Source organism: Mustela putorius, unplaced genomic scaffold (genome assembly GCF_011764305.1).
Source record: "Mustela putorius furo isolate JIRA1106 unplaced genomic scaffold, ASM1176430v1.1 tig00001215_pilon_pilon_pilon, whole genome shotgun sequence".
Lineage (NCBI taxonomy): Eukaryota > Metazoa > Chordata > Mammalia > Carnivora > Mustelidae > Mustela > Mustela putorius.
Genome location: NW_025421638.1, coordinates 2,106,012 through 2,128,046, shown reverse-complemented (window position 1 = coordinate 2,128,046; position 22,035 = coordinate 2,106,012). Strand labels below are relative to the sequence as shown.

Below are 22,035 nucleotides of genomic sequence, written 5' to 3'. Positions count from 1 at the left end.
TTAATAATTGAATTTGTCCAAACTGGGAAGGGCTGTGCTGTGAGATGGCATTTAGTGGCATTCACATATAGTTGGATGACTGTTGTTAGGAATGTTGTAAAGGGAGGATTTCTGCCTCTGTATCTGTACCTCCAGGCTTTGTACTACTCTGAGATTTTCAGCAGAGTTGAACCTTTAAACATTTTGTTATTTAATTCCTTGTGTTATTCTTTTAAAATGTCATATCTGGTACTCGATTTTAAATGCCATAGAAGAAAGTCTCATTTGGTATGGATTGATGTAACAGTGATTTTTGTAGGAATCATGATCACCGGAATTAAATAGAATAGTTGTGCTAAATTCTAACCACTACCGGGATCAAGGGAGAACCCAAACCACTGTGTGATTTGTGCCTGTCTGTCTCATTTCTGTTTTTGGTCTTCCTCAGTCATTAGCTCTAAAACCACCGACAGGCTGAGCTGGCACACTCAGACAAAAGAAAACAGTACAGATAAATTTTATTTCCCAGATACTATATCTGGAAGCCTGATCATTCTGTGCCTCCTTTGCTGCCAGCCAGACCTGGAATCTAGGGAAGAACCTTACATCTTTGTCTCTGAGTTTCTGTACTTCCCCATTTTTTTCTCACTTGTCAGCTTGCACCCAATATTTTCATATGGTAAGTGATTGCACAACATCTTATCTAGGTCTAGGATTGAACTTCCTGGGATCCATTTCTACTGTCCATCCCTTTGGTGTTTGAATTGAACCTCTGATACTGAGGATTATCTCAACCTTACCTCTACCTTTTGGGCATCATTTTCAAACCTGTCTGCCTGTGTCAATGTGCCATTGCAGACAAACTTTGTCCTGTGTCCTATTGTGTATATGCGTGTCCCCGTAATCATGTCCACTTACTCAAGTACCCTTTCCTCTTGTTGCTTTGCTCCCTCATTATGGCAAGAAAAATGAAATGAGATTTGCAATGTATGATATGTTCTATTTTGGAGTCTGATATGTTCTATTTTGGAGTCTAGTATGTTCAGGCCAAAACTTACTAGGATACAACTTTGTGGTATGCAGAATTTATTGAACATAAATTGTTATCTCACAGTCATTCAGAAGGGGGGATATTTTAGATAAAACCACAGATAGGATATATGCGAATGTAAGTAAATGTAATCTGACTACTTCATACAAACTCATGTAAAATAATGTAATAAGAGGAGATAATATATACATTTATAATATAAAAGTATAAAAAGAAAGAATCATATAACACCTTCAATATCAGGTTATTTATTGGCCTATTATTAAATTAAAGAATCTACTACATACTTTTGATCTGGAGAGATATTAGATTTAGTGGTTTCTTTTTTTTAAAGATTTTTATATACTGAGGATTATCTGAGGATCACAAGTAGGCAGAGAGGCAGGCACAGAAAGGGAGAAGCAGATTCCCTGCTGAGCAGAGAGTCCGAGACAGGCCTCAATCCCAGGATCATGACCAAAGCCAAAGGAAGAGTTTTTAACCCACTGAGCCACCCAGGGGGCCCTAGATTTAGTGGTATTAATTTAGAATGTCAGGTTTTATTCTTCTACACTTTGTTTTTCATAAACAAAGTAAAAGTAGGAGTAGGCCAACAACTTTCTTAATTTACCTGGATTAAATGCATTCTATGATGTTTTGGTGAGTTGGGTGCTGGCATTTTTCTGTAATAGGGGGAGAAGCAAGCAACGTGATAATACTGCCTTCTCTCAAACATTCTCACATTCGTGTTTCTGTGGTCTTTAAGAAGCCTCTTTTACTCTTGCCTTCTCTCTGGTCTCTATTTGCATAAAATCAACCACTCTACGCCTTCAAATAAATCCAGTATATACTTGATATTGTGACATAATAAGAAATATATATAATTGGTTTTCATCTCAGGTTCCTGGCACAGAGCTTCTAAAACCATTTTTTTCCTCAGTGATAGGGATGAAAGGAGTGTGTTTTGTTATTCATAATAAGCCCTTTAAACCATACCCAAGTTTATGCTAATGAGGTGACTCTTGGTGGGACCACAGATAGTGTCAGATGGAGAGGGTAGGGTGGTAGTTGCTAGAGGAACCAAACATAATATTAGAGGTTGGGAACTCTCAACTCTATCCTTTGACCTCCAAATATGGGAAGAGGGACTGGGAATTGAGGTAATGACTAATGGCAGGTGATTTAATCAATCATGCCTATGTTAATGGGACACCCATAAAAACCTGAAGTGAAGACTCTGGAGAATGTCAGGGTTTGTAAATGCATCTGTGTGCTGGGAGGGTGGCACACCATAAACTCTACAGAGACAGAAACTCCTATGCTTTAGCACCCTTCTGGACCTGGTTCTATATGCCTCTCACTCTGGTTATTCATTTTTTATCTCTTATAATAATAGAAAATAAAGTGTTTCCCTGGGTTCTCTGAACTGTTATAGCAAATTTTAAAACCTGAGGAAGGGGTCATGAGAACCCTTGATTTATAGCCACTTTGGACAGAAGTAAGTAACCTAGGAACCTGTTACTTGCTATTAAGTCTGAAGGAAGGGCAGGCCTGTGGTAGTAAGTCCTTTACATGTGGAGTCTATACTGGTTAGTGTCACAATTGAGTTAAACTACAGGGCACTTAGTTGGTATCTGTAGAAATCTGCATGCTTGGTTGGTATGAAATGTGGCACATTTGGTGTCAGAAGTGTGAGTTAATAAACCCTTGGAATGTATTACACAGTAATATTTCTGGAGTATCAATATGGAAGTACTGATATTCTTTTTTTTTAATTAAATTTTTTATTTTTTATTTTTTATAAACATATATTTTTATCCCCAAGGGTACAGGTCTGTGAATCGCCAGGTTTACACACTTCACAGCACTCACCAAAGCACAAACCCTCCCCAATGTCCATAACCCCACCCCCCTTCTCCCAACCCCCCTGCCCCAGCAACCCTCAGTTTGTTTTGTGAGATTAAGAGTCACTTATGGTTTGTCTCCCTCCCAATCCCATCTTGTTTCATTTATTATTCTCCTACCACTTAAGCCATCCATCTTTTTCAAAGAAATGGAACAAATAATTCTAAAATTTATATGGAACCAGAAAAGACCTCGAATAGCCAAAGGGATATTGAAAAAGAAAGCCAAAGTTGGTGGCATCACAATTCTGGACTTCAAGCTCTATTACAAAACTGTCATCATCAGGACAGCATGGTACTGGCACAAAAACAGACACATAGATCAATGGAACAGAATAGAGAGCCCAGAAATAGACCCTCAACTCTATGGTCAATTAATCTTTGACAAAGCAGGAAAGAATGTCCAATGGAAGTAGTACTGATATTCTAAAATTTGTTTTTCTTATCTTTCTCTACCACAAAATCTAATATTATGTCTCATTATGTCTGTGTTTGATAGGAGTAAAATAAAATGCTAAGGAAGATGTTCTACAATGTCTTTTAAACATTTTAGTGTAATAAATAGAGAAATAGCCTGGACATAAATGAAAGTGATGTATTTTATATTACTTTCTTGAAATACCATGGAAATACCATGAGTTTCTATTAATGTGTAATTATTAATTAGTGTGTATTAATGTGTAATTATTAATGTGAGATACCATGGAAATACCCTTGAGTTTCTATTAATGTGTAAGGGTTATTTTTATAGTGCTCTAAAGTAAATTTTAATAATCATCCAAAGAAAACTGTTAAAGAAATAGTATTATGCAGACCACATTTACTACTATAGCATGACTTAATGGGGGAAAAAATAGAAATCTTTTGGTCCTGTTTTTAATTTCCATTTGATGTATTTCCTGTCTTGGTTTAAATTAACATTTTTAGTGCTAAAATTTCTATGAATGTATTATTCTTTTTGTAATCAGACGTTGCCTTCTATGTTCTGCTTCAAAATAGAAAATTCTGTTGTTTTCCTTTATTCCTGCTTGACGTGTTTCATTGGAAAAAACCAAATAAACAACCTAGATACCCTGAAATCCACATGTCACTTGTAATTTTTAGAAGGACTAATTTTTTATTTTAACCACTTTTATAAGAAAATACATATTATTTATTAGTTTGCTTATTTAGTTTGTATTTATAAGCTTTATACTTACATCAGGATCCATTGGAGGGTATTTTCTTCCTTTGCTCTTTCCTAGGCATTTTGTTTTACCTTCTTCCAATAATTGACACCAGAAACCTTTATGAGAATCAAACCTAAAAAAAATTAAAAACACAAAACACAAAAAGTATTTTTAAAGAAATTTATAAGTTATAATGACCAAAACCATGAATATATTTTTGGATCTTAATCTATAACCAGAGAAACTGGCATATTTTTTGACTAAGTCACTTTGCATAAATTCTTTTGGCATACTTCTGAATTCTTAGTCCATCTGTCATATTTGTAAGTTTGCCAGATTCCTAATAGAAAAATTGTCAGCAGAAGGTCTTCTATTAATAGAAATTAATAAGCCTACCTCCTTCATCTGGAAGGAAAAGTTTTATGAATTTCAAGTCTGTTCTTTTCCTTTGTAGGGTTTAAAAATGACAAGTCAGGTTTCATCCATATCTATGGACTTAGGTAGTATTTATACCATACAATTACAGAATAATAGAAGAGAAAGTGTTTGGTGTGCCATGGAGTGATTAATCTTAGGATTCTTTAGCTGTCATCCACTTAATTTTTTTCCATAGCCCCTTTCTTATTTTGGTAAGAGCTCTGTATTAAAGTCACAATACCTATAAATGTGGGTTTTCATGGCATAACTATAATCAAAATAATGGTAGCACATTACATTTATATTTTATTTATTTTTAATCTTTCACATGGTATTATTTGTTTATTATTTAATATTTTCTTACATTTTAATTTTAATTCCAGTTAGTTAACATACTAAACTTATATTTTAGTTTGCCAAAATGTATTTTTTTAAGATTTTATTTATTTATTTGAGAGAGAGAGCCAGAGAAAGCAGGGGAGAGTTAGAGGGAGAGAATCTCAAGCAGACTCAGTGCTGAGCATGGAGCTGAATGTGGGCCCTATCTCATAACTGTGAGATCTTGACCTAAGCCAAAGCCATTGGATGCTCAACTGATTGAGCCACCCAGGTGTCCCAGTTTACCAAAGTATTTTATGTAATTCTTTTTCCTTTTGAGTTTTCATTAAAATCCCTTAATGATATGGAGTACAGGATTCTTCCCATTTTATGGCACTTAACGTGTTTTGGCTTTTCATCAATGTTCACTAAATGTTAGCTGAATTAAAAAATGAAAAAGAAGGAAATGTTTGTCAAGGTTTATTTCTCTTGGACTATATATTTTTTCCATACCCGGGTACATGACTTAAATCTAGGCCTCCTTACTCTAAGTCCAGTGTCTTTTCTTCTCCACTGGTCTCTGGTTACATTTTATAGTATTATTCATTATGAATAAATAGTAATTTCCATGCTTGAATATAAAAAGTAAGAGTCAGCAATGATAATTCTTTCACATTGCTTTTGTAATTTGATAATTCTATTGCCTTACTTTCTTCTTCATTAGAAATAATTATCACTTGGGGTTACTTTTTCATTTTGTTTTAAAATCCACATTACTAAAAATATTGTTTCTGACTTTTTCTTAAAACTGTAGTGTGAGCAGTGAACAATTGGCAACTGAAATAACACATTTAAGTTAGCCTAAAAATGTGAAATACCTAGGGAAAAATTTAACAAAATACTTGCAAGATCTGACACTGAAAACTATAAAACATTGTTAAGAGAAACTGTAGAAGACACAAACAAAGAGGCTAAACCATGTTCACAGATCAAAACAATAAGTATTTTTAAAGTATCAGCTCTCTCCAAATTTATCTATAGATTCAGTGTGATTCCAATAAAAAACCCCTGTGGATTTTGTAGGAATTGTAAGGATCATTCTAAAATGTGTATAGGAATGGAAAGGACATATCAAGCTATAACAATTTGAAAGCACTATGCTAAATTAAAGAAAATAGATGAGTGGTTGCTGGGGATCGGGAGTGAGGGGCAAAGGAGCATGAAGAAACTTTTTGGGTAAATGGAAATGTTCTGTGTCTTGATTGTGGTAGTATAGACAACTGTAACCATTTGTCAAAATTCATCAGTCTGTACAGTTAATCCATCCAGGCATCTGTAGGCATAAGCTCACAGGCAATGGCCTAAGTGTGTTGGAGTGGAAAAGGAGAGGAAGGCAGAAGAGTGATCATGTTTATTTTCCAGGTGACTTGTGCTAGAGGTGAAGGGATTGATGCTCACATTATGAGTTGGAAGACATCAGCAATGCAATTTCAGAGTTCAGGTGAAGAAGCTTGACGTGAAAGAGAGAAAGATCTCCCCGTTTCTGTTTAGAACATTACAGTATTTCTTTTAAGATTACCCTTGGTACCACTGGTATCTGGTGAGACAATAAGAAACGTTTCTTTGGGTAGGCACTCAGTAGTCATGGCTAGGACCTCCTTTAGAGGACTTCAGGAAGTGAACCTTTTGGGGGAAATTTTTTGTGTTGTTTACTTTATTATATGAGATCCCGTATCATTGTATCCAGAGTCTTGCACATAATAGTCATCCAATAGAATCTTGTTGAATTAGACTAAAACAAGAATGAATTGGTTCTTCTCTCAATCAAATAAATAAAACCTTAAAAAGGTGGGGGCACCTGGATGGCTCAGTCTGGTGAGCATCTGCCTTCGGCTCAGGTCATGATCCCGGAGTTCTGGCATGGAGCCCTGCATTTGGCTCCCTGCTCAGCAAGCAGAGTGCTTCTCCCTCTCTCTCTGCCTCCCTCCCCACACTGTGCATGCTCTCTCTCAAGTAAATAAATAAAATCTTAAAAAAAAAAAAGAATGGATTGGTTCTTAAATTTCTATAGAATATCACCTGGAGATGTCTAGAAATAACTGGAAGAGACTTGTAGGCAGGGACAATTGAAATTCTCCAATGATTCAGCCTCCAACTGGTAACATTTGGGCAGGTGAATCCTAGGGAATATTCAGATTATACTTAGAAGTTCAAGTATGTTTAAAATAACTTTAGATTGAAATAACATTTCCATGGGAGAATAGTGAGTTGCAAACAGTGCTGGTAAATTTCAGAATCAAAACACCATCATTCAGGTGTCACTAATATGGAACAAACATGGAAGTTAGTTTTTGTTTTTGTTTTTTAAATCAGTTCCCTCTCCACAAATATGCTTTTATCATTTAATGAACCACTTTGCTGATACCTGTTTTATTTGTAACAGTTTTTTTAAGGTATAATTTACTTAGAACACTTATCTTAAGTATACAATTAGGTGATTTGTAGCAAGTTTATATAGTTGTATAAGTATCACCACAATCCAGTATTAGAACATTTTCATAATCCCCCCAAATTCCTTAGAGCCCACTGGAAGCAATCCCTGCTGTTACCTCCAGGCCCAGGCTAGCACTGATCTGCTTTGAGTCTGTCTTTTCTGGAGACCCCCCCTCCCTTTTTTTTTTTTTTTTTTGGCTGGGGTGGATATGCCAGATTTTGTTAATCCATTTACCAGGTGATGGACATTTGGGTCAGTTCCAGTTTTTGGCATTCATTCATTCATTTACTTATTTATAATTTTTTTTTGTCATTTCAAACACATAGATTTCCTCACTTCATAAGAGCATTCTAAAAGCAGTATCAATAGCGTAAAATCACAATGCTGGAGAACATTGACTAAGCATGAGTCTTAAAAAAAATCACAGGGCAGGCAATGGGATGATAGGCTGTTAATTTAAATTTATGAAGTAGAGTCCAACAAAGTAGGAATCACTTGTGGTTCCCACCATGCGGTTATCAGTTTCTGGCTATTATTAATAATGCTTCTTTGAACAAGTGTTTCTTGGACACAGGTTTTCATTTCTCTTGGGAGTGGCATTATTTGTAAGCCTCTGTTTAGTTTTTAAGAGAATGCAAAATTGCTTTTCCTTAGTGGCCATATATTATACATTGTCATCTGCAACATATGAGGGTTCCAGTTTCTCCACGTTTTGGCTAACATTTGGTATTGTCTTTTGGATTATAGACATTCTAGTTGTCTTTCAGTGTGATTTTAATTTGCATATCACCATGATCGCACATTTACTATGCCAAGTGATTGTGTTTCTGAAGATGGATTCTTTTTATAAGAAAGCCTGAGACAACTTAAAAAGCTCATTTTAAAGTTTCAGTCTTTTGAAGAAAATACTTCCTATTGGTATACTAGTCATTAGTCACAGTTTACAGTATTGTTTTTCTCTGGTTCTAACATCTTGCGCCAACTTAAAGAGCTTAATAGATTGGCAGCACAGTTCAGTGGGCTGATTGAATTTTAGTCCTGACTCCTCAATTTATTTGCTGAGTGACTTTTGGCTTAGTTTTTTCTGTGCTTGTTTTCATTTTTTTTTTTTAGCTGAAAAATGGAGCTAATAGTACCTATCACATCTACTGTTAGTAGGAAGAGATATATGTAAACATAGAAATGTAGAATATATACATGTATATTGATTTTCAAATGTTATAACCAACCACTTTTAAAACAAATTAATCTTAAGAAATTGGGACACACTATCTTTTTCACTACTTACCATTGTTAGGTGCTTCTTTCATGGGTCGTCCAGGGAACCAACAGATTTTAGCTACTATGGCTACTTTTTTTTTTTTTTTTTAATTTTCTTTTTGCTACTGAAAAAAGTTTTAATGTGGCACCTTTTTACTCAAACTCATCTAGAATGGGATAGGAAAGACTTCCTTGGGACTATAAATTCGGTTGCTAGGGGAAGTGGGATGAGACACAATTGAAGACCTTCTTGAATTCTGAAGCAGCTTTGATTCTTTATGACTTAGTTAAGCCCTACCCACAGAACAAAACAAAACAAACGCATTATCTTTATTCAGGCCCTGGCCTTCAAATTCTTACTGTTCATTTATTGAAGTTTCACAGGAAATTTCTATTAAAAATTCATATAACTCAATCCAGTTTCATCTGTGTTAACAAATAGGTTAACTGACTGAGAAATAAAGATGTCAGGTGCAGGTGTTTAACCAGTATTTCCACATATGAAACCTCTTGTCATGGTCATTGGTGGCTATGTATAATTGTGAGTTCATAGTTCATGGAAAAACAAAAAGTTTATATTTTTCGTAAATTAGTTTATACAAATTAGTACAGTTCCACGCTAAACATGATTTTTGCTGGTTTCTCTCAAATGATCAATCAGCCTAAAACATATGTAACATATAACATGAAAGCTAAAATAGTTTGATTATATCAATCCTATTTACACTTTAAACATGAAGGTTATATTGAACAAGAATTGCAAAATACTTATTTCCTTAATTGATTTATATTAATCATTTATATTGTTAAAACTTTTATATTATTTAAAACTTTTCTGCTTATTTAAATCACATCCATCCTGACCAAGAAAATCGGATTTTTTTTTTTACATATTCACTGGTCATTTAAAATTCATTATGCCAGTACTAATTCATGTTAAGACATCATAGACTATCCAATGACTGCATTGAAATTTGGAAGTCGTGAATACGTTTTTTTAGCAATTGCAGAAAGGAATAAAGAATACTCTTACAATAGAAACTTACTGCCATTTTTCTTGAAAATAGTTTTGAAATTGGAACTGTTTTTATATTGAAGAGAATCAGTTTATGGAGTGCTTAAATTGGAGTACTTTTTCATGCCAAGACTGTATAGTAAAATCTTTGTGTAGACCTAGTTTCATTCATTTATTCTTCTGTGTGGAAAAAAAAACCCTGGATTTATGTGGTTAGTTGAGAATTCATATCTCTGTTTGCAGTTCAGTACATTCTTAGAGGATTTTAATTATTTCTTTTTAAGTTCTAAAGAGATAGTCTTCACTACCACTAGCAGAAAAAATATGAAGCAATAAATTACATTCCTGAGGACATACATTTTGTTTGACTCCTGCTCATCCTTGATGAGAAAAAACGTATCAGTATAGTTACTTTAACAAGAGTAACTAAGTGATCAGGGCAGGATTTGGAACTGCAAAGGGCTTGGTGAAGGAGGATATGCATCAGTTCAGACCCAAGACAATGACCTGAAATTCCAAATACTCTACAACAGCTCCAGGGCTGATGTGTTTAAGGCCAACTTATGATTGACAAGAAAATATAAAAAGAAACTGAATGGCTGTACCTTATCTCTATCAGCAGGGTGAGAGCTTGGGCAGCCCTGTAGGGCGAGAAGCTGTGGTTTCAGAGACTACACATACCTTATCTTGCTGCTTTACCCACTGAGCCCCATACCAGGCTAGAGCAGCATATAACAGGCAATTTCAGCCAGATACAACCCAGGTGCAAAGTGATCCAAAGTTCTTTGTATAAAGTACGTTCCTTTGATACTACTTCTCTTAAGTTTACACTCCCTTTTCTCGGCAGTGGAGGTGAATAAAAAGCTTGCTACTGAGCTGGATACAAAGGGGACAAATAACACAGCATGCAGGTCAAGGACCATTCTATAAAAAAAGGAGATTATGTCTTTATAGGATACTTCACTTCTTTTTTCTGAAATACAGTGCTTTGCTATATGCTCTATAAAAGAGACCCAAAGATAAACCAACTTGAAATAGAAAACTGTTTAGAAAATAAAAGCTTTCTTTTCTGAGAGACACTTAAAAAAGATATAAAGCAAAGGGGACTTGAATTTCTAACTGCAAACTACAATCACTCAGGTTTCTTTAAGGTCAAGCTGAAAGTTAAATACCTAAGGCGAGTAGTGTCTCTGTGAGTTAGTACTCGAACTAAGCTCTACAAAGCTCTAACAGTACTCGTAGTATAAAAACACCGAAGGCAGAAGGTTAATAGTAATAACAAAGTAAATGGCTCTTGGGAAGGAAGCTCAAAATCCAACTTCCTTTGTCCTCCATCCCAAAATGTCTTTCTTACATATGTCTCTATATATGATTTGTTCAAGACATAAGCAGTATTTGATGTTTTTCTGCCAATCTTTGTTGTAAGGGATGCTGAGAGGTAAAGGAATCCTCCTGCCTCTCACAGCTTCTAACTTGCTATATGATGCAGCACACAATGAAAAGAAAATCAGTTGATCTATAGAAGTGAGTTTTATAGTGAGAAATACAATGGAAGAATTCCATAACAGTCCTTTTAAGTTTCTTTAAGGTTCAGTCTGTGACCCTAAAATTAAAAAAGAAAGTGTTATAGTGGGGGTCAGGTCCATGGCCTATCCAACTCAGAATCTTCCACTTGCTCTAGGGGTGTGAAATAGGAACAAAACAACCCTCAGAAATTTGATTGCTGACCATAATAGTGGAGAAAGTAAGATGGAGGTCTTATTTAAAACGCTAAATGGAGGCCAAAGTCAGGATTAAGGTAAGAGAGGGACATGAGGTGCAAAGATTTAGGAGGCACCCATGCTCAGGCATTTGCATGGACCTGAGAGTGAGTGCCTCCTTAAATCCTAATGCTTCTCTTGTGTTATCCTAGTCCTGGCCCAGATGGAGTCAGCTACCTAAGAAAATCAGAAAAAAAGAGGAAAAGAAAACCAAACCAGAGCTGTAATTGCTTTGGCCCCTGAAGAGCTGATGGGGTCAGATAAACAGTGAGTAAAAACACAGAAGCAAAAAGCAGAAGCATGTGTAAGAGCACATCTCCCTCTGCCAATTCAGTCACCTATTGGGTGATTTCTTGTTGCTTGACTTTGGTTTTGAAAATTGCACAAAAGCCAGTAGAGAGAGTCCATAAGCCATCTAGTTAATCATCTCTTTATGCTTCCACCGAGTTCCCACTATTGTCTGTTGAACAGGCTGAGGACTTACTGACTTAAGTAGCCTCTTTTGTGGTTAATTGTTGGTTTTAAGATTTACAATTATTTTGCTTTCCTACTTTCCTTCTAGGGGAAATTTTTCATTGTTAGATGTCAACAGAGGACTTAGGATGTTTCTTTGCTACACTGTTGAATTTTGTGCCCAAGTAGTTGATGTCAGACTAATCAGAAAATAGTCAGTATGTAAGGAACAGTTAAGACAATAGCTGCATCACCAAACTACAATTTTTAAAAAACCAATTCTCTCCTGAAATTTCAGTAAGTTAATTAGAATATAAACTTACGTTAAAGCTTCAGAGTAATTATAATGAGGAGAGACTCCTAGAAATTTCTGTACTTCATCCATCACTGTAGCAGGATCCATCCTTAGCTGTTGCCCATCGATAATTAGCAACTAAATTACCGAAGGGGAAAAAAAAAGACAATTCACATTGAAAAAAGATGTTTAACTGTATAATAAAAAAATAAAAAACTCTTGAATTTATTCAATGAGAGAAATTCTACTGAGGGGATTTGCACACGTTGTTGTGTCCTTAAACAGGCCCTTTCATTAATGACCTGGAATAAGAAATAAATCACACTAATTAAATTCACTCATGTGTTTGTAATCTGAGAAGTCCTGAAAATACTATGAAAACAAAAAAATTGGTTTTTTGAGGGAACCAAAAGAGCTTAAGAAATGTGCTACACAATCACAAGTAGAAACCAAGGAAACAGTGATTCCATCGCTCAAGCTGGGAAGGAGCACTGTAGAAAAGAAGAAAAGTTGGAATAAGACCAGGTGTAATGAAGCAGAGGACACGTCATTCTCCATGAGTCCATTCAAAGGAGTAGCACTGTAAAGTTTTAAGAAATGATTAGATAACCCATTTGAAGAAGAAGGCAAGACTCCCAGAGAACCTGAATGTGGACAGCAGTCCCTCAGTTGACTAAGGGGAAGAATTTGCTTGTTACTCTAAGGAAGGAGACAGGTGGCCAGAAAGATAAAATGCCAGGAGACCATGATGGAGGACCACAAAGTGACCACACTCTGTTCTTCCATTTTGCTCATCCCTCTTCTGCAGTATTTCTGTCTAGTCTAGACTGACATTGTTCACTAGGTTGTTTTGTGACTATGGGCATCTTCTATAGTTGTGGAATCTAACAGGTAGCTATTGAGCATTTAAGACATGGCTAATGTGACTGAGAAACTGACTTCTTAATTTCATGTAGCCAGATGTGGCAGCAGCTGTCATGCTGGACAGCATATCTAGACACATAGGCATGCACCATGTCTGAGTGACTGGACTGCTTTATGCAATCCAAAATTGGGGCTGAGTTTGTAATCTAGGTTGGTGCCTGGCAAAAGAGAGAAGCAAGGAAGGCAAGAAAAACACATGGGTCATGAAAAATTCAGCAAGATGGTTCAAAGGGAAATAATGGCACTTAATTAAGCAAAACAATATTTGCCTTATTTGGTTAAGAGTTTCTCAAGCTTTACAGGCAGACTAAGAATCAGGGATATGAAGCTTTTGAAGCGCTTTACAATCAGGATGGGCACGCGCTAGAAAATGCAGCAGGGAGAATTATCCTGAAATACTTTTTAGAAAGAAAATTAAGCAGTTTGTCTATCTCTGCCTAACCAGTATTCTTTGCCACAGTCTTATTTACAACTACAGAGTAAAAGCTAGTAATGTTTTAATGAGTAAAAATTTCCTCTATCCTAGAGGCAAAGTCATCAACTTAATGAGATTGTAACATGATGTAAATTCTTATTGCTCAGTACCTGAAAGGAAGGGAAATAAACAAGCCATCTCTCGATGTGGCTGGCATACCACCCTGGGACCAAACATCTCTTCTGCAAGGCTCTAAGCTCGGAGGGTGCACGGGGCCCAGCTGAGATCACTTCGTAGAAGCTAAACTTCAGAGCTGCAGGGTCTTCATGTGATCGCTGATGCTATGATGAAAAGGTGGATAATTAAACTAACTTGAACCACAGGCATGAATAATTAAAAACCAATCTCTGTGACAGGTCTTGAAGCTAAAGGAAGGAGCGACTCACTGCTGGGGAGTTATTTGTTTCGCTATTAATAAAGGATGAAAATGTTTGCTTGGAGCCTCAGGATTTAAAGTTATGATGATGATGAAGACATCTTTTTTGAGAACTTGTTTGGGAGAGGCTGAATTCTTATTGATAGGCCTAGTTAACCAAACTTACTGAGTTTTCCCCCTCAGTGTATGTATCTATTCTGAAAGTAAACTTTTCAAAGTTGCATTAATGCCCCCTTTGCAGCCCATAAGCAAACCATTTGTTATGTCCATTGAATATCCATAACACACAAGCACTCTGCTAGTTCTGCCATATAGTTTTGCTCCATCTAGTAACGCAGTTTTAGATTAGGAAAGCCCTACTGGCTATTTTAAATGGAGAGACTACTGAAAACTCTGACATGTACATTATCTGAAATCCACAGCTTTTATCACATACCACCTAGCATCTAAAAGCCAAGATTATTGTACCTAATGGTAACCTTCCTTTGTGATGAATCAGAATCATTTATTGTACAGAAATGCAGAAAGCAGCAATCCAAATAGGAAAGTGTTTCATAATGGCTCAGGCTGAGGCCCATGGGTTTGAGGAAATCACCTTTTCCCTAAATTGACCAATAAATATTCAGGCTTAGTGGTAGGTTTGTGGATGTTTACCACATCTAGTTGAATAGCAAATTTGCTGCAATTGAGATTCAAATTACTATAGTACAACCACTACTAGACTTTGTTAAAGCCTGCATTTTGCTACTATAGAGTGATTTATTTGTAATATTTAGGACATTTTGTTAGCTTACAGCCTTGAAATCTCCCTTTATGGTAAATTCTCAATTTTTCAGGGGCTAAGCGGTTGCCAAGTTCCAATTTTCTTTTCTCTTTGAGTCAATTAAGGCTTATTTCTCTTTTTCTCTAGATACCTGGTGGAAAAGGTAAAAGACACAGAATCTAATCAGTCATTTTGCAATTTGCTATGTACTGTGATTTAAAAGATGGCTGTAGGAGTTTGGCATCAATGCTTAGTGTGGAGTTGTGGATTTCAGCTTTCCAGGCTGTCTTACTTCCTATTATGCAGATTATTACCAACATGCCTATCTAAGATCCCATCTGTTTTATCATGACCTTTTCCCACCCTGTCCCGGGCACAAAACCTTTCCTGACAATCTGTTTTTCCTTTTCCAATCTGGAAAAACTACTTTTGTTAAATAACAAAAGGACCTGTGCTGAGAAACTTTATTGTCTAATATCCTAGATTGTCATGAATTATCTTTTTGAAATCCTATCAGTGGGAATGGACTAGACTACACTTGTCTGGAAGATCAGAGCTATGTGCATTCACTTTAATACAAAGAGGCAGCCTTATTTCCAACCCAGGTACAGAGATTCAGACAAGGAGTTTTTGGTTTTGTTGTTTTGCTTTTGGTTATTACCTTTGTCATTATGCGGTATCCTTCTTTGTCTCTTTTTGTCTCTTTGTCTCTTGTTTTAAAGTTTATCTTGTCTGATATAAGAAGCATTGCTACCCCAGCTTAATTTTTGCTTTTTGCATGTTAAATGCTTTTCCGTCCCTTCATTTTCAATCTGTATGTGTCTTTAGGTCTGAAGTGACACTCTTGCAGGCAGCATATAGATAGGTCGTGCTTTTTCATCCATTTATCTATTGATTAGAGCACTTCGTCCATTTACATCTAAAGTAATTATTGGTAGGTGTGTACTTATTGCCATTTTATTACTTGTTTTGCGATTGTTTTTGCAATTCTTCTCTGTTCCTTTCATCTCTTGCTGTCTTTCTTTGTGGTTTGATAGCTTTCTCTCTTGTTATGCTTAGATTCCTTTCTCTTTATTTTTTTTGCATATCTGTTACAGGTTTTTGATTTATGGTTACCATTAGGTTCATACGGAACATCTTATGTGTATAGCAGTCTATATTAGGTTGATGGTTGCTTAAGTTTGAGCCCATTTAAAAAACACTAAATTTTTATTCCCCCATCATGTTTTACGGATATGATATCTTACTCTACATCCTTTTATTTTGTGAATCCCTTGACTGATTTTTGTAGGTATAATTGACTTTACTGCTTTCGTGCTTTAACCTCTATATTGGTTTTATGAGTGGTCAACCTACTATCTAAATTGTATATTTTCATTTACCTGTGAATTTTTTTTTTCATAAGTTTCTTACTCTTGATTATGGCCTTTTCTTTCCATTTTTGAGTGGAATTCCCTTTAATATTTCTTGTAAGGCTGAATTAATGGTGATGAACTCCTTTAACTTCTGGTTGTGTGGAAAGCTCTCTCTCCTATTCTGAATGATAAGCTTTCTGGGTAGAGTATTTTTGGTTGTAGGTTTTATTCTTTTTAGTGCTTTGAACATGTCATACAACTTCCTTCTGGCCTGCAAGGTTTCTGCTAAAAAATCAGCTGATTGACTTATGGTGTTTCCCTTGTATGTAACTATTTTCTTTTCTTGCTGCTTCAAAAATTCTCTGTCTATCACTACTTTTTGCCATTTTAATTATTATGTGTCTTGGTGTAGACCTCTTTTTAGAAGCTATACTAGCCTAATAGCAGGTGAGAAGTTTTTGAATACAGGTTTTCACATTTATCTCAACTTTATATTTTCCAGGCAAAAGGGACCCTTACTCTATTTTTCAGTCTATTTTTTTGAAATGTAGATGTGTAGAAGCATAGATATACATACATGTACATGCTATTTTGTTATATTTTCATTTAATTAATATATTTTATTAAATTAATGCAAAATTAATAAAAACTTAAGTAGAAAGTTCGTTTCTCCAGAAACGACGAAAACTCTACCCACTTTTATGCAGATATACAACTAGCAAATCTCTTTTATTGAGACTTGAGGTGGTTGCTATTGCTGTAAAACATCCTCCCTTCTTCATATTCTCCTTCTTACCTGTTAGATTCTGTCTGTATTTTTCTTACCTGATACCAGGAATATGCTCGATCTGAGGGGTCGATGAGGATGGTTATGATCTTGGCTTTGGGCACCAGAGAAGCTGCTCTTTTAGGAGCTTCCTCTGAGTGGAAGTAATTGGCACTCTTTTCAAACAGAAAGTCAGTGGTGACATTAGATGGGACTGGGAAGAAATCCATATACCTGGAAAAGGAATATTTCTCAAAATAAGACTGGTTTATACTCATACTCTTGTGATTATAGATGTCAAAGGTATCCCACAAATCCATTTGTTTCCTAAACAAAAGCACTTTTCTATAAGGCATATGTTCTATATAGTTAGCAAGGGAAAAGTATACAGGATACTAATAATGTATTTTGAGAATGCTTCTCTAAATACATTTTCTTTTTGTTTTGCTTACTATCAGGAAAACAGGTTTGGGAGATAGCAAAAATGTAGATATAGAATGATAGAATTGGACCAATAATCAACCTAACTGTGTAAAATGTATGTAAATGCAGAAATATTTTACAGAGAAAAATGTGAGTGCTCAAACAGAAGGAAAATTTGATCAAAACAGATGATATGTTCATTTCAAAGACATTTAGAAAGGACTTAGATAATTTTTTTTTTTTTACTTTATCACAAGTGAAATAATTTCCTTTCCACTAATGTGTTGTGCTGTGGTTGTATTCAGCTATAAAATGTTAAAGGGCAGAACACATCTGGGTGTAAATATCACCTATTTGCTTAACCTTTTTCTCATTTAGAACCAATTATATTCTTTAGAGTATTTATAAAAGTTTAAAAAGTATGTGTATTTCCACATGTAAAATCCTATCAAATTTCCCAATATCTGTAAGTGGGCTGAGAATGTAAATCGCCAGCAGTGTGAACACAGGAATACCTGAAGCCTTAAGCACAGATACGTAGGACATAATTGATTTTGTATAATGTCCCATCTGTACAAAAGCTGTCAAACATAAACTAATTCAGCATGTGATACCATATATTTCTGAGGCCCTAAGGCCAAACTCTTAAAGGAAAAAGAGCCTTTTTAGAGAGCATATGCAAATTTAACTTCTAGGGTTTCTTACATTTGATCATAATGGCTTCTTCATCTTCCACTCCCACCCTCTTCAATTATAAGTCACCAAAACTTTGGGCTACCAAAGCAGTCGCTCAATAATTAATTAAACAAGAGAGAGATTAACATTATGTGATGACTTCTTGATGCAGTATGTTGTTTTCTTTTGCCATCTCACATGTTAAAGCTTTTGGTAAGATTCCAGTTGTTAACATATTGCAAAATTTGGCTGACACATCAAAGTGATGTCTTGAAACCCAGGACAGTAAAGAAATCCTTTTATATTTTCTGGAAATTGCCTTGGTAATATGTCATTCTGGTATCCTTTTATAGGGAAACAGATAAATAAACATTTCTGGAAAGTTTGATCTGCTATCTGTTCTTGTGTATAATCTATTTACAGAAAGTGCCAAATTTTAAGATATTTCTTAATTTAGATGCTCACCTTGGTTCCAGGGATGCTAAGGTTATGCCAAGTGTCTAGTGGTATCTTATTTGCTCTAAGCTTGTCTTAGCCATGCTTATTCTGAGAAAGGCTCTGAAAGCCACAAAACAAGGGGATAAAGTACTGAATTTTGGTAACTTAGTTCCTGAAAGTGGTCCCACTTTCTCAGCAGTCCTATCTATAGCTGGAACAGTTTCCACCTTAAAAACTTTCTCATGCAGTTCTGGATCTTGGACCTATAATGTGTTGATCTGGCCTGGCCCCCAAAGGCTCATGGAAAAAGCAGGGTCCAGTTCTTGTCCAACTACTACATTCCTCTCCATTTTTAAAGCAGTTTTTCATCATTCCCTTTTGTCCTGATGTTAATATAGTTTTATTCTACCATATACAGGCATATATATATGAGTCACTGGTCAAATAACCACTGAAGTAGTTGATGCTTTCTTAGTTCTCACAGTTGTTATCTAACACCACACAATTAATCAATATCAAGTTCTGTACTGAACTGGCAATGAAGGATATTACAATTAGAATATCTGTAAATCCTAGTAGCTGCTCAAATTATTCTCAACTCATTTCTTTCCTTTTGGACTACACACAAGCAACTCTCGAGGGGGTTGGTACTGATAATATTGAGATCATGCAATCTGACAACAGAAGTTAATATATAACAACTCTTTATGCTAAAATACATGGCAAAATGTTTATGTTTATGCTCTAGAATTATTAAAATAATTCCACCCTTTGAAATCACTTTCTGTCTAGAATTTACACCTTTAACAGCAGGACTTAAAGATATATTTTATTATTAACATGTTCATGTGCAACATCTATTCCTACTATATTACTGTATTTGGTATATATTTGACATTTTAACTTTAACTCTTTTTCTCAGAATTGATATATTTCCAATTTCAATTCAAAGACCAAAGATTAAATTTTGTATATTATTGATAGTTTTTTCGTTTTCATTACTTATGAAATATATACACATTTCTAGTTCTAGTTGTTTATTTACCTTTTATGACAAAGCAAAATAGAAAATTATGTACGTGGATTGTAGCCTCACCGTAATGCAAAGCATTCAAGAAGAGAAAGCTATGAAAGTGTTTTCTTAAGAGTAGAGAGGAACGAAATTCCTGGGTCTTATGGTATTTCTCTGACTTTATAATTACCATCCAAGATAATTAATGCAAATTGAAATTACATATGGGCCCCTTGAGGTGACAAGTCCCTTAATAAACTGAGAAAAGTTTCTTATGAATAATTTCTGTGCTTCTTGATTTTATTCAATCCATTTCCAAGGCACAGAGGATAACTTTTATTTATGGTTACAAACTTATCTGTTTATAAATATTAGCACTAATTTTAACTGTGCACAGTACATATACTTTTAGATTTATACTAATAACCCATCTTACCAATCAATCCCCCTGTGGTAGTTATTTCTATTAAAGAACTGTACCTCCTCAAAGGTTTTTGGGCTGGGGGAGTTACTAAAGATGGAAGGATGCATAACCAGGAACAAATACAAAGCAGTGGTTCCTGAAAAGACAATAGAGATTTAGAAATTAATGAAATGAAAATAAAGTTTCCTATTACTAGCATTTCAAAGTCATTAATAAACTAAGTATTGTAATGATCCTAACAGATACTTATTAGTACTCCTTGAGTTAAACTGAATAGATAACCAGCATTTTAAAAGAAGCAACTTCTAAAAAACTGGAGATAAGTATATTGTGAGGAGAAGAGGCCCATTGGGGGTACTGTTTGACTGCATCTGTGTCACTGATTTGGTTTGTGACTTTGGCTTTTTGCTTCTCTTTGTCTTAGCTTTATCAGTGGAAAATCACCTGCCTTGCTCATTTCATAGGCTTTCTCTGAAGATGAAATGACATTTTGTGCCTGAAGATATTTCGATTTTAATCAAGAATTATATAAATGAAAGATCCCATTGTCTCATATAAGATATTACATCACCAAAACCAGTACTTGGGTTCTGTAAAGTTCTTCTAGAGGCCCAAGAAAGCTTATTAAATTTGAGACAGAGTTTAAACTTTCAACAGGTCTGTTTAAATTTGAATGTACTTACCTATATAAAAAATGGTGTCAAAAATAGTTTTTTTAAAAAAAATTGTCCTTTCCTAGTGACATAACTTACAAAATCTGCACTTTTGGAAAGAGAATGGCCTATCACAGGTGTCCATATAGATTTGTGACTATTGGGAATCAAAGGTGTGATTTTTTTCAAAATGAGCAGTGTTATAAACTGTAGAATTAGTATATTAGAGCCTAAATTATGAGTTGAAGGGCATAGTTTAGATTGCATAAGAAAAAGTGAGGCAATCTGAGTTGTTTCCCTAAAACTTAATCAGGTGCTTGTAATTATAACTATATTTATAAAATCACAATATAAAAATATTTCTGGTCCAGGTATTTAGGATTCCCAAGATCCTAGTTTCTACTTCTCTGCTCTAATATGATTTACATTATTATGCAGTCTGAGGGAGTCAGGTCAATAGCTAGCAATGGTCTTCGGACACAGCCTTATAATATTTTTCTCATTTGGAGAAATCACTGTTCTAGTTTTGTTTAGTAATAATGTTATGTTGGAGTCTGTATTAAATTTTGAAAATTCTGATTTCTCTGACTAGCTTTATTTAATATTGTATTTAAATCTAACATACAACACAATAGAAAAGTTGTTAAAATAACTCTGTCAATAGCAAAATTGTCTAAGACAATGAATTGAAAGAGGCTGTGTTCCCAGATTAATATTTTCCCAAACAATGAACATTTTATCTCTAAAGATGGGTAATTATAGGGAGTGAAACATAGTAATCTGTGGTATGCAAAATAAAAATGCTCTTCACAAGCTTGACTTAAAACAGTGGTTCTCACACTTCAGCATGCCTTAGATTAACCTGGAGGGCTTGTTAAAACAGAGAACCTTATCCCAGATTTTCTGATTCAGTAAACTTTGAGAATCATGACTTAAAAGAAATCTGGAACAAAAGCTAACACTTACTGGGGGAAAAATGTTCCATACTTGAAATCCAGAGTAGAATAAAGCTTTCTTGAACATGGTCTTTAAAGTTAGGTAAATTCTAGGATCAGGATTTTATTACAACACTTATCAATTGTGTGAATGTGAACAAAAACGTCTAATGTGAGGCTTAGTTGTCTTATTTGTGTTGTGGGGGAAAAATACTTAGCTATCTATCAGGGTTTCAGGAGGGTTAAGAAAGATAACCTATATGAAATACCTAAATAGCTTCATATCTCAGTATTAGTAAGGTATTCATTTAATTTTTATGTTCATTTATTTATTTACTTGAGAGAGAGAGAGAGAGAGAGAAAGAGAGAGAGGATGCATATAGTGGGGAGGGGCACAGGGAGAGGGAAAGAGAGAATCTTAAGCCTAGCACTGAGCTCCACACCGGGCTCTATCTAACAGCCTTGAGATCATGACCTGAGCCGAAATTGAGAGTCAGATGCTTAATGGATTGAGCCACCCAGGCACCCCAAGAATTATTTTTTAAATAACAGCTTTTATGAGATAAAATTCAGTAATGCTTTAAAAAAATTGAAAAGAATAAAGTCTTTGTAAGGATAGGAAGTATGACCATTGTAATGTGAAAAAAGAAAACAGAAAAATTCCTCTCATTGATCAACTGGAAACATACTTTTCTGAATTTTATTTTTAAAAATTGTATTAA

General features: G+C 35.0%; 1 protein-coding gene across 3 annotated transcripts in view; it reads right to left on the bottom strand.

The window, feature by feature from the left end:
- Positions 1–22,035, bottom strand: part of NDST3 (N-deacetylase and N-sulfotransferase 3) — a 177,667-nt gene that overhangs the window by 3,352 nt on the left and 152,280 nt on the right. For 2 of the 3 annotated variants that reach the window (XM_004748013.3, XM_004748012.3), the window contains exons 9-13: positions 19,738–19,861; positions 16,813–16,987; positions 13,604–13,774; positions 12,123–12,232; positions 4,113–4,215 (exon numbers count right to left, since the gene is read on the bottom strand). In XM_004748013.3, the coding sequence (XP_004748070.1) occupies positions 4,113–4,215; positions 12,123–12,232; positions 13,604–13,774; positions 16,813–16,987; positions 19,738–19,861 (683 nt within the window). Of the gene's footprint in view, positions 1–4,112; positions 4,216–6,896; positions 6,998–12,122; positions 12,233–13,603; positions 13,775–16,812; positions 16,988–19,737; positions 19,862–22,035 lie in introns of those variants that run through there. The other variant, XM_045087507.1, reaches the window with a different exon arrangement.